The sequence below is a fragment of the Onychomys torridus genome, chromosome 15 (genome assembly GCF_903995425.1).
Source record: "Onychomys torridus chromosome 15, mOncTor1.1, whole genome shotgun sequence".
In the NCBI taxonomy this organism is placed as follows: domain Eukaryota; kingdom Metazoa; phylum Chordata; class Mammalia; order Rodentia; family Cricetidae; genus Onychomys; species Onychomys torridus.
Window position 1 is genome coordinate 70218738 of NC_050457.1, and position 13362 is coordinate 70232099.

The 13362-nt window shown below is 41.0% G+C and overlaps 1 protein-coding gene across 1 annotated transcript; it reads left to right on the forward strand.

Moving 5' to 3' along the window:
• The first annotated feature begins 12190 nt into the window (after positions 1 to 12190).
• Tas2r1 (taste 2 receptor member 1) lies at positions 12191 to 13096 on the forward strand. Its single transcript, XM_036206857.1, has one exon. It carries the CDS (start codon positions 12191 to 12193, stop codon positions 13094 to 13096), a length of 906 nt encoding a protein of 301 aa, XP_036062750.1.
• The last annotated feature ends 266 nt before the right edge of the window (positions 13097 to 13362 follow it).

Here is a 13362-nt window from a genome sequence, read left to right on the forward strand (position 1 = left end):
GGTCCTTTCATTTCACTACCTCTTCTGGGCACAATTCCCATCTCTATGAGGCAAGAAAATAAATTACAGAATAAAAAAGAGATTTGATAAGGGCAAAAATGATGCTATGAGTTTCAAGACAGCAGACATATGACCCTCTTGAACCATATGTTCAATCCAACAGTTGCAACCAACATCCTTACAGATGTGTATTAAAATATATTTGACCATGTATCTTCTAGATAAAAAACAGTCAGTCAATGCCAATAATATTATTTTTGGTGGGGAATAAATTAAATTTTGGATACCCATATGGTAACCTTATGCTTTATTAATTTCTTGTGGTGTGATCCAATCTGAGATGCCAGAGTGAGTATGTGATGGAGAAGGAGTAAGTGAGTGGACAAAGACCCCCAAAAGTTCTATATGTTTTCATTTTAAAATAATTATTCTAATGCTATATTAAAGAAAACTCCAAGTACAGTGACTAGAGCACTCTAATATAGAGATCACAAGTTTGAGCCCTGGGTTCACTAAGTGGTTGGCTTTAGGCAGATAACTTTTCTGACTTGAATTCTAAAATGTGAGACATGGAAAGGACATCATTGCTTTTCCATATAGCCCACAGTCATTAGAGTATACCCCACTCAGCAAAATCCCACCTGAGGGTTAACTCAATAACAATTGCTAATTTATGAGTTCATTTTAATGTCAAGGCCAGTATTAAATGAGAACCTGGCCTAGAGCTGAAACATGAGCAGCACCTAGTCTTGAGTTCTTGTTTTTCTGACTGGGAGGTACACCCATTCTTAGACAGGTTCATGTCTCATAGTGGCAAGATGGCTGCTAGCATCTCCAGTGCAGAGCAGAGTGTCTTGATCAGATTACTCAACCTAAACTTTGAGGATTAATTGAGACAACAAATTTGGGCCTCATGTTGATCCCTGAATGGATATTTCTTAACATGTGAGTGATGTATTAATTTTCACACGTGAGTGGATTCATTTTTGAATTCTGATATGGAACTGGTACCCTGCAATGTCATAGACAAGAGTATAAGGAGAGGTGGTTCTTCCAAAGAACGGCCATGTAAATACAGGAAGAGGTATTGGCCAGGCAAAAGCTGCAGCTTTCCTGTCTCCATTATTTGTGGGTGTTCCCCCAGCCTAGTGATGAAACAGACTACATTCTACATCTCAGCAATGTTACTGTTGGCATGACTGAGTGCAATCCCCAAATCTCTCTGCTCCTCAATTTACTTCTAACTAAAGCAGAGAGAATATTGATTTCATAGTGTTGTCAGAAGGACGAATGGATGCTAGTTTTCTGTTGCTTAGCATTTTAAACACTATACCAATTATAAGTATTATGCTTTGTCCTCAAAGCCTGAGGCCCTAGATGCTTTCACTGTGCATTCTTTCCATCTACTGAATAACAGATCATTCCCATGCAATTTACATTTTCTGACACAGATGAAACTTGCAAATATTAATAGTTTTTGGTAAGCACGGCAAAACATGGATAATTGAATTTACCATATTCAATACCAATAAAAACCTTTAGATCAATCTTCCTTCTAAATAAAGGGACAAATGTTTTAGATGAAAGAGCAAATAGCTGTAGTCATCAGTAACATGTTTAGGATCCCTGGCTGCTAAGATTGCTATCAGTCATGCAAATACTACTTCATCAGGGCTTCCTTCTAGAGAGCTGGTAGTAGAGGGGAGAGTCAGTCACATGAATTCACAAAAGCATTATGTTGTTCAGCAGTTTCTTCCCTGTAGTCTTAATCCAGCTTCCTGACTAATAACCATCTTCATGATAGCCGATTCTGAAAGTGTTTTTCCAATCCTGTGGCTCCAAACTCACTATTTAATGCTTAGTAACCTTTCTAACCTCATAGGTATTTCTGATAGATCATCTCCACAGTGAAATTCTTGATTTTAACTTTCCTCTAATCTTGCCTGTCTTAACAAGCAGCGTGGTTGAATTTGTTTTACTCTTTGGTCTTTGAGGTTTTACTCTGGGCCCGGCACCCAGCTCCCAAATAAACACATGGAGACTTTTTCTTACTTATGAATGCCTGGCCTTAGCGTGGCTTGTTTCTAGCCAGCTTTTCTTTACTTTTATTATCCTGTCTACCTTTCACCTCTGAGCCTTTACCTTTTTCTATCTCTGTATATTTTTTCTTTTCTTCTTATTACATGTCTGGCCATGTGGCTGGCCCCTGGTGTCCTCCTTTTCTTGCTCCTCCATCTTCTCTAGATTTCTCCTTCTATTTATTCTCTCTGCCTGGCAGCTTCACCTATCCCTCTCCTGCCTAGCTATTGGCCATTCATCTCTTTATTAGACAACAAGGAGTTTTAGACAGGAAAATAACACAGCTTCACAGAGATAAACAAATGCAACATAAAAGGATGCAGCAAATCTTTGCATCATTAAGTAAATGTTCCACAGCATAAACAAATGTAACACATCTTCAACTAATATTCCACAACATTTCTCATTTTTTTTCTTAATATAAATAAAAGATTTTAACTTTAATATAGTAAAACTACCTACAACAAAAAAGTTATCAAGTAAGTATTACATTTGCAATATTCAGTCCATTTGTGTTTAGCAAATTTAGAGAAAATACTCTATTTCTATCTTGGTGATTCCAAAGTTTTATACCTAGTTTACTTTCTATCATAACTAAAGAAAAATTAACTCTAACTATTTAGTTTTTAACTCCATCAAAGACCCCAGAAGGATGTGTTACCTAACAACAGAGACATCTGGCTGCTGGGACAGTCACCCAAAGTTCTTCTGCAATGTTAGGGCATCCATCTTTGACCTACAGACCTGGAATATCTGGCAGACTTTTCAGTGAAGTAGGAAATTTGAAGGACTGTCCTGCCTTATTTTGGCAAAGTTTAATAGTCTCTTTCCGGTGTGTCCTGCAGAATGTCTGGCAGATTCTTCTGTGAAGCAGGAACCCTGAAGGACCATCCTGCCTTGTTTCGGCAAAGTTCAGCAGTCACTTTCCTGTGGGTCTTGAGTGTCCAGTCTACACAGCACATTGCCAATGCTCAAGGCAAAGGCAGTTTCTTGGCCAAATGGTTAACCTTGCCATGATGAAAGCAAATTCCATGTGGAGTTTCTTCAATGTCCATCATCCTTTTATGAAGTAAATTGGTGCTTCTAGAGCAGATATGTCTCATTGTCATGAAAAACTTTAGGTTATTAAACCTCTTTATGCCATTCTGTAGGTCTTTGAAGTGTTTGAGAATCATCTATCTGTCTAAAATATACCTCTATATTATCTTGAAAACATACCTAATATGACTACAAGTTTGATTATTATAAATTAACTACTAACCTCATTTCTTAATTATACATTGCATTTTGAAATAAGCTCAAACAAGAGTAGAAACATATATACAGTATAACAAAGATAACTTTAAATTTGTATCAATATACTCTATTCCCTTAAATGATATTAAACATCCATAAACCACTAAATAACCAAAGACCATCCACCACCTCTCTTGGAAATGTGGGTGTTGCGTTCTCCAGACTGCTTCCTGTTGTCTACAGGTGAAGGCAGCTTTAGAGGTCCCTGAGAAAACTGAGATAGTGGCCAAGTCCTGGGAAGACCAGCCTTTGTTGATATATATCACCTGTCTAGTATCAGGAGGTCTCCCCCATCAAACCTAATCCATATCAATAATGAAGGAATACACAGTCTCTTGTCTCCTGCAGGAAAAAAAGCAAAACCTCTTCCCTGAAACAATGCATTTTTGAGTTCCATTTTAAAGTTCAGTCATTCTTAAAATATCTAGGCTAATTTATTTCATTAGTCTCTCTTTCAATCCCATGTCTCTTAGCTGTTGTTTGCTTATTAGTAATAAAAAATTCAAGGTCAGTACAGCAACATACGGGATCCAGACTCCCTGTGTATTTCCCATCTCTATGTGGATTACTTTTTGTTTGTTTGTTTTTCACTTTACTTATCTGTGGTGGGTATTGTGTTCCCTGAAATATTGTGTGTTCCCCGAAATAAACATATCTGGGGTCAGAGAACAGACAGCCACTAGAACAGAGCCAGAAATGGTGGCTAGAAAATGGGAAGAGTAAGCTATAGCAGAAGTTGGGCGTTGGTGGTGCACACCTTTAATCCCAGCACTTGGGAGGCAGAGCTAGCCAGATCTCTGAGTTCAAGGCCACTTTAGAAACAGCTAAGCTTGGTGACCCATGCCTTTAATCCCAGGGAGTGGGGGCAGAAAGAAAAAGGTATATGACGCGTGAGGACCAGGAACTAAAGAGGAAAAAGCATGTAGTTAGTTTAAGCTTTGGATCAACACAGTTCAGCTGAGCTTCATGTGGAGGAGGACTCAGAGGTTTCCAGTCTGAGGAAACAGGATCAGCTGAGGAACTGGCAAGGTGAGATAGCTGTGGCTGGTTCTGCTTCTCTGATCTTCCAGCATTCACCCCAATAACTGGCCTCAGGTTTGAGTTTTATTAATAAGACCTTTTAAGATTGCTGTTACACTTATCTCTTCAAGGACTTTACTTTATTATTTTTAACTGTTTTTTTTTTTCTGTGACTGTCTATACTCTTTTTTTTTTCCTTTCTGAAGTCTACACATATTGCTAAGCATACTGTAACCTGTTTAGAGGTTTTTTCCATCTAGATGTATCTTTACTGCATATCTCTAGTCTTTTTTTTTTTTTTTTTTTTTTTTTTTTGTCTTCATGAGTAAGAAACTGATAAATGGCATGTCTAGGACCTCCATGCAGCTTTGATGGCTTGCTCCATCCTCTTCTTGGGCTGTGAAAGCCAAACCTAAAGCTAGAAGGCTGGTTGGAGGTGTGTGACTGGGAACTGCATTCAACCTTCCCAGCTGAAGGATGCCACTGTGACAGGCATTTTTACTTAGTTTTTTGTTCTTACTTAACTTACCCTACCAACTGCCCAAGGGCTCATTGTCTGACAGAAGCTCTTAAGGGAGCTGTGTACTCTTTGTTTATTTGTTTGTTTGTTTGGTACTACATGGATATTTAAGCTCCACATTGGTATGCCAAATATAGTTGGGTGTTTTTTACTCTTTGCTTTTTTAGGGGCCAGCCACACAGCCAGACATGGAATAAGAAGAAAAGAAAAGATATACAGAGATAGAGAAAGGTAAAAGCCCAGGGGCAAAAGGTAGATGGGATAATTTTAAAAGCAGGCTAGAAATAAGCCAAGCTGAGACCAGGCATTTATGAGAAAGAATAAATCTCTGTGTATTTATATGGGAGCTGGGTGCCAGGCAGAATAAAAAATAACCAACTACAAAGCAGGACCAGTGTTCATGCCAATGACCTAGAAGTAATTTTTGATTGCTTGTTTCCTCCTTCCGCCTGTCAATGCCAAATGAAATTCCCATTGCTTCTAGCTTCAGAACACATCCCCAGTCCACTCACTTCTTCCTTCTAGTCAGTTACAATCTCTTTTAAGCTAGTGTTACCCCTGCTGAAATCTTCTGCAGCCATCAGTCCTTTCTGCTCCAAAAAGGTATGACTTTTCTTTTCCTCCTCCTCCTTTTGTTCTTATTCTTCTATTATTGGTGAAATTATTAAGGCAACTCCACACAGTTAAAAGGGAGGTTTATTTTGCAGGGTAACTTACAAGTAAAGGAATAGGTTACAGGTTTTGGGAGAGGTGAAGTGCAGTCCTGCAGTGTTCTCTGGATAACTCTTCTTGGCATCTCTTCCAGCATCCAGCATCCAGGAACCAAGAAAGCTAGCACATCCGGATCTCAGGTCTTAAGAGCTCCTGTCTTAGCCCTGCCTTGTTGGCTTGTCAGTTACCAGAAGCCTCAATGGGGGCAGTACTTCCAGGTCAAAGCTGGACCAGCTACCCACTACATTTTATTGTTACTCTTAATCTTGTTCTTCTAGGCAAGTTCACATTACCTAGCCTGGTTGGCTGGGAACTTTTTATGCAAACCAAGCTAACCTTCAACTCATATAGCCTCCCTTTCCCTAGTCCTAGGATTAAAGGCATAAACTACGATTTAGAGCCTAGGTCTTCCTGTATAGTATTTCCCTTCAATCAAACTTTGCAATGAATTCTACACATTCACATTGAACTCTAGTTGCTCCTGTGGCCTTGATTATCTAGTCATGTCCACCCACAGGAGCATCTCCTTCCTGGGTCCTTTCTCTTGTCTGTGCTGCTCCAGGGAATGCAGTGGTTTGAACTTTGGTTTCTTGATAGCTTCATGCTCTTTTATGCTGGGAATGGGGAGCATTCTACCTCCTGCTCTCTCTGCCTGGAATGCCCATCCCTAGGCCTTCCATCCAGCTCTCTTATCATCTTCCTGTAGGAGGCCCCTTCTCTGACCACATGTGCTAAAACATGTTTCTTTCTGCATTACCTGGATCCCGTAATTACTTTTCACATTTTTTTTCTTGTCTTCCCCACTGCAATGCAATTTCCAAGATGATGTAGACTTTAATTTTATTCCTCACTCCATTTTCTATGCTTAGAACAGTGTCTTTCCTCCCATACACACCATGAGCATGTGTTGAGGTATGGGGGAAAAAAGAAAGAGGAGAAAAAAAACAGGGAAGAAAAGAGGGGGAGGGAGGGAGACAGGGAGTAAAGGGAGGAGAAGAGGAGGCAGGTGTGAAAGGAAGCAGCAGCAGTGATTTGGGATTCCACAGAGGGACTTGGGTAGAGCCGAAGTTAATAGTGCAAGGACCCGAGACTTTTCTCATCCCCCAGGGGCAGCTTGTCTGGCTTTGGTTTCCTCATTGTGACTCTTAAGGGATTCTTGTTTGTAAAGACTTTCAGTTCTGTACATGGAAGACTTATATTCAATGCATCATGTTTCTCCATTATTGCTACAGTGTGAGTAAACTCCAGAGTGTTGAATGGGGTAGGGGAAGCACACAAATGCATTAAGGGGATAAATGCATGAGAAGGGACACATATTTGGAAGTGGCCTGAATATTAATGACAACAATTTTAGTCCCAGAGATCAACTGCACATGCAAGTGGGAACATGACGGGATTTGAAGAATGATTAGCCTGAATGAGCCTGGTGTTTTTCAAACACCATGTTATGAATTTTGAGTGGCATACATTCCATATCAGCGTTCTATGGCTGAGCCATGACCCAGGAAATTCAGAAAGAATGCCTGCTTTGCAATGCCAAGGATCCATTTCTTTCTCATTTGAAAGATCTTATTAAATATACAAGAACTTTAATACACGCACATGTTTCTAAAAGTGAGAATTGTCCCCCTGATAATGAAGTGTGAGCCCCCCAGGAAGGGCATTAACCTGTTGCTCACTTTCATGATGACTATATCAAAGTAAATGTCTGGGTGTGTGGCTGGAAAGCAGAGGATGAACACTGCAGCCTTTACCTGCTAAAAAGCCTGCTTGCACCCATCTAGCTGCATGTGAAAGAGATCGCACTTCCTTTCCAGCAGCTAAATGATTTGAATATAAATAAGCAACTTTTTCCGCCTGTCAGTTCCCTCAAGAATATTTAGTGCTGTCTCCTTTAATGAGTGCTCATTACAGATGGGTGCGAGTGAACACATTTAATCAGGGTAATACGGGGTAATGATCATGTGAATTTCTCCACATCGGGTCCTGCTCCATCTGTTCCAAGCCATTTGTCCATGTAAAACTGTCAATGTTTTGAGCTGCTGACTGACAGGTGCAGCCGGACGTGTATGTTTTTCATCTCAGCGCCAGGAATTCTCCAATGTGTTCTTTGCACTAAAAGAAACCCTCTGAAAGACCCAAAGGGGCTCACTCCTCTGGAGAAGCTTTTCTTTAATTTGTTTCATTGATTGTTGAAATATTTAGCTCACTCTTACCTACTACAACAATGCAGCCAGCGTCCATAGCTATCATGATTGACACAGTAGGCACCTAAGAGAGACTGGCAGACCTGACCTTGGAGGCCTTTCCTTATAGGCAGCTTCAAATAGCAATCCCACAGTTTCTACCTGCCATCCACAGACACTCTCATCCCACCATCCCTTGGTGTAAGATGTTTGAGGGATGAAGGTGAAGCCTGGTGGTAAAGCTCTTGCCTAGGGTCGTTCTCAAGAATCACTAATAAAACAATAAGATGTGCTCCTGAGGTCATGGTAAAGTGTTTGCCTTGCAAGTGTCAGGATTTGCCTTGCAAGTCTGAGTTTGATCCCTTAGAACCCAAGTAAATAATATTAGGCATAGTGGCAAATGCTTGTTATTCCATTACCAGAGAGATACAAACAGGCATATCTTTGAGGCACACTAGAGAGCCAGCCAAGGAGAATCTATGAGTTTCAGTCCATTGAGAGACCCTGTTTTAAAAAATAAGGCTGGGATCCTAAGAAACAACACACCCAAGGATGACTTCTGATTTCCATACAAACATACACACATATGCTCCTGCATACACACATACAAACATACCTTTACACACATGAACCTGCACTCATATGCACCTGTGTACACATACACACCTTAACACACACACACCTGCACATACTTGTACATCTTCATATACATACACATCTGTATACACATATGCACACAAATATAATGCAAGAAGACATGGCCGACCTTGTCCTCGGGTATAACATGAATTACTAAATGGTCTTATAATAAAAATCCCAGAGCAGATATTGGGGCAAATGGTAAAAGATCAGAGAGACAAAGGAACAAGCCACCTCTTACCTTTAGGACTACTCAGCCCGAAAAGCTTTCCTCAGCCAAAAGACTTTAGTTCCTGTCTCCTCACACCTTACATACCTTTCTCCACCACCCATATCATTTCCTGTGTCAAATTTCCTAGTGCTGGGATTAAAGGCATATGATTCCCAAGTGCTGGGATTAACGATGTGTGCCACCACTGCCTGGCTCTGTTTCTCTCCTAGACTGAATCAATCTCATGCAGTCCAGTGTGACTTTGAACTCACAAAGATCCAGACAGATCTCTGTCTTCTGAGTGCTAGGATTAAAGGTGTATGTTACCACTGCCTAACCTCTATGTCTAATCTAGTGGCTCATTCCATTCTCTGATCCTCAGGCAAATTTTATTAGGGTACACAATATATCACCACACTGGGGTAACATGACAGTTGTGCTTGTTGAAAAGATAATGACAAAACTATTGTAATAAAGCTGTAGTTTAAGCTTTAAGAATTGTGTTTTTACTCTATTGTCTCTGTTTCTCAAGCTGGTTCTAAAAGGTTACAATGAACTATCTGAGAATCCAGCAGCCTCTACAGCTGCTAGATTGCAATAGACAAATAGGGTAGGACATGGATGAGTCTTTGGACTGTGTGTTCCCTTTTCTGTTTGTCTATCAGTGATGAGAGGTTACACTGTTGTTCTGGACTCAAATCTTCCCTCCCTTTTCTTGCTTATGTAGTTGTGTGCTCTAGTAATCCAGTTTGAAGTCGTGAACTTGTGACCCAGGCTGGAGGCACACCAGAGACTGACTCATGCTGTAAATGTTATCGCAACCCAGAACAGACAAAGTGAACTGTTAGTGTCGTACATCTGCAGTCCAGGAAGCCGGAGTTAGTAACGATCCTTGCAGGGTGACTTGTGCCTCTCCCTCGCTATGTACTTGAGTTTGGCTCCATTTTTCATAAACCAAGCAATGAAGGAATAAATGAATGAATGAATGAATGAGTACTGAGCCTCATGGTGCATAAGGCAGAGCAGTCCTGTTTGCCACTGATGTGCCAGATACAGTGGCAGAAACCTTGAGTAAGAGAATGAGGAAGTCCAGGTTCTTGGGTTCACTATTCTGTAGATGGATGTGCCTCCATTTTGTTTTCCCAGGCTTCAAAATGCAAAGTAAAAGTGATTTGCATTTGGGGTACTTCTTTTCAACAGAGGAAGAGGAATGAGTCTTGAGCCATCATCATGCCCCAACTTGGATCTGTGTGAGAATGTCCAATCCCAACTGCCTCCCTTGACTGCTACTTGAGGACTTTCCTGTTGGTCCCCGGAATCTCACTGAGCATGAAGCAACCCTGCATGAAACTGTTAAAACATTCACAGACCAATTGTGTCACAAGGAGAGTGACTGTCATTGCTATGTTTTTATCCCTCCTGTTCCTGTTGTCTATAAATGAGGTTCTGGTGAGAAGCCTTTCTGATCCCTTGGGATGACGTAGCACATATCCATAAAGACTTACGCCTTGTTGCAGGGTCTGGTGAGCATTTTCATTGAGTGCTAAGTTGGATGTTTCAATTTTTCCAATGTTTGTAAACTGGCCTTACTTTTCACTCTGCTGATGACTTGTCTAAAGAACTTCTTTTCTATGTCCCATTAAACACAGGGTTCTCTCACTGTGTCTTCAGCCTTATGTCTTAGTTAGGGTTTCTATTGTTGCGAAGACACATCATGACCACAGCAACTTTTATAAAGGAAAACATTTAATTGGGGCTGGCTTATAGTTCAGAGGTTTAGTCCATTATCTTTATGGCAGGAAGCATGGTGGTGTGCAGGCAGACATGGTGCTGGAGAGGGAGCTGAGAGTCTGGCTCCTCAGGCAGCAGAAAGAAAGAGAGCCAGTGGGCCTGGCTTGAGCTTCTGAAACCTCAAAGCTTACCACCAGTGACACACTTCCTCAAATAAGGCCACACCTACTCCAACAAGGCCACATATCCTAATCCTTTCAAATAATTCTATCCCACGAGCCCATGGGGAACCGACCATTTGCACTTAACCTATCACATCTTAGAATGACAGCTGGATGAAAACGGCATTATTCTTGCTTTTGTTGGGGCAATGGTTCTCAATCAGGGTGACTTGTCACTAGAATCATTTGGTAATGTCTGGAAATGTTTTTAATTGTCACGAGCTGGAGATATGAGGTGGTGTTAGAATCTAATAGGCAGTCTGTTCTGTGATAGCCATCTGACATTGATTGCACAGGACTTCCCTCCACCTACCAAATAAAGCAATTTTCCATTTCAAAATGTCAATACAGTTGAGGATGAAATGAATATGGTTTAGCTCAACATGTGGCACATTATCAACATTAAAATGCTGACTTGTTTTTCTCTAATCTGTGAGACACTTATAGCCACACATTGAATCATATACGATTTTGTCTTTCCTTACACCTGTAACTCCCAGCTATTGTAAGGTTGTCATTGTATTGGAAGGAAAACAGAGCAAAGGTCTCAAGCCGTGGATCATCAGCTGATTGTGACTCATGCAGACATGAGTGGGTGTTTTCATTTTGTTACACACAATCTTCCTTAGGCTTTGCCCAGTGTCTGTCCATATATGTAAACTGTAGTACTGAGCTTTTTGTGTATTTATGTTGTATGTGCTCATGTGTGTGTGGAAACCAGAGTTCAACCATGAGTATTATTCCTCAAGGATGTGGTTCACCTTGTTTTTATAAGGTTTGGCTAGGTTTAGCTGAAATGGCTTTGCTGGGAGAGCATTAGAAGGTTTTGCTAGGAAGACTGACCAGTGAAGCCAGAGATCTGCCTGTTTCTGCTTCTCTGATGCTGGAAGGCAGATAATTATGTTATTGCCACAGCTGGCTTTTCTTAAAGCTGTGACTTCTGGGAGATTCAATTCAGATCTCCGTGCTTATGCAGCAAGTACTTTACCAGTGGAGCCATCTTCCTAGCTCCCATTTAGCCTTGTGTCTTATCATGTGTGGTTTATTAATCAACAGCATTGGTCCTGATTCTGCAGAGTGGAGAGCTAATCTTATATTCCTACTCCTATGTCATCGCTATGACAGAGTGAGTGATTTTTTTTTTGATGTGTGTGTGTGTGTGTGTGTGTGTGTGTGTGTGTGTGTGTGTATGTGTTGTTTGAAAATGCTTCATTAGCATTAAGTGGAATCATAAGTAAGGCTAGTCAGGAAGGTGCGCCTCACTAGCCACCTGAAGGTGTCTGGTTACACCATTTGCTTTTGATGACTTTGACACCTGAGCAGACCTGAAAAATGCAAAAACAATCAGTAAGACACAATTGGTTTCCACAATATCTCTTTCTCATTTGACTGTCTTTGAGTTGAGATGGAAAGAGTATAAACAAATTAGTCCCACCTTCCTCTTCTGTTGCCTACCTGATTAGCATCCTCTCCAAAGGGCCCTGGTACAATTGAAAGAAAACCGAAATCACAAACAGCTGAGACTGTGCAGAACTCTTCGAATTATTTAAAGAAGTCATTGGTTTTTCTCTTTAAAATGATGGAAGGTCATACATTATTTCTCTTTCTGGTCATGATGGTGCAGTTGTTTACTGGGGTCCTGGCAAATGGCCTCATTGTGGTTGTCAATGCAACTGACTTGATCACTCAGAGGAAAATATCCCCATTGGGTCTGCTTCTTTCTTGCCTGGCGACTTCTCGGATCATTCTGCAGTTGTGCATCTTGTTTGCACAACTGGGTCTGTTCTGTTTGGCGAAAACCTCTTTATTTGCTGACAACATTGCATTTGTCTTCTTTATAAATGAATTGAGTCTTTGGTTTGCCACATGGCTCTGTGTTTTCTACTGTGCCAAGATTGCTACCATCTCTCACCCACTCTTCTTGTGGCTGAAGATGAGGATATCCAGGTTGGTACCGTGGCTGATCCTGGGATCTGTACTCTATGCAACTGTTACTGTTATGATCCATGGCAGAGAGACTTCAACAATTCCCAAACAAATCTATGCAAGCTTCTTTTCTGAAAATGCAACTCAGGTCATAAAGCTACATAACATGGCACTCTCCATCCTTATCCTCGGGCTCACCCTACCATCGCTCATCTTCATTGTTGCTGTTCTGCTCTTGATCTTCTCCCTGTGGAACCACAGCTGGAAGATGAGGACTATGGTGGGCACCAGGGAACCTAGCAGACATGCCCATATCAGTGCAATGCTGTCATTTCTATCATTCTTCATCCTCTATTTCTCTCACTACATGGTGGCTCTTGTGGTCTCTACTCAAGGCTTCCAGTTAGGAAGCACGGACTTCCTATACTGCACTTTGCTGGTTGGTATGTACCCCTCATTACACTCTGTCATCTTAATTTTGGGAAATCCTAAGCTGAGACAAAATGCAAAAATGTTCATTGTTGGTTGTAAGTGTTGTCATTGTGTAAGAGCTTAGATCACTTCAAAAAAGTGACTCAGTGACTTGCATCACTCAGCCAACAAAGCATCCTGCTTGTAAGTGTATACAATGCCATCTTAATCATCCAGCCTGAAGCTTACTCCCAGGTTTGCTAAAAAATTAACTAGATTGTCAGATTGCTACCATTCCTCACTCACTCTTCTTGTGGCTGAAGACGAGGATATCCAGGTTGGTACCGTGGCTGATCCTGGGATCTGTGCCCTTTGCAACTGTCACCCATAGAGTTAATTGATTATCAAAGC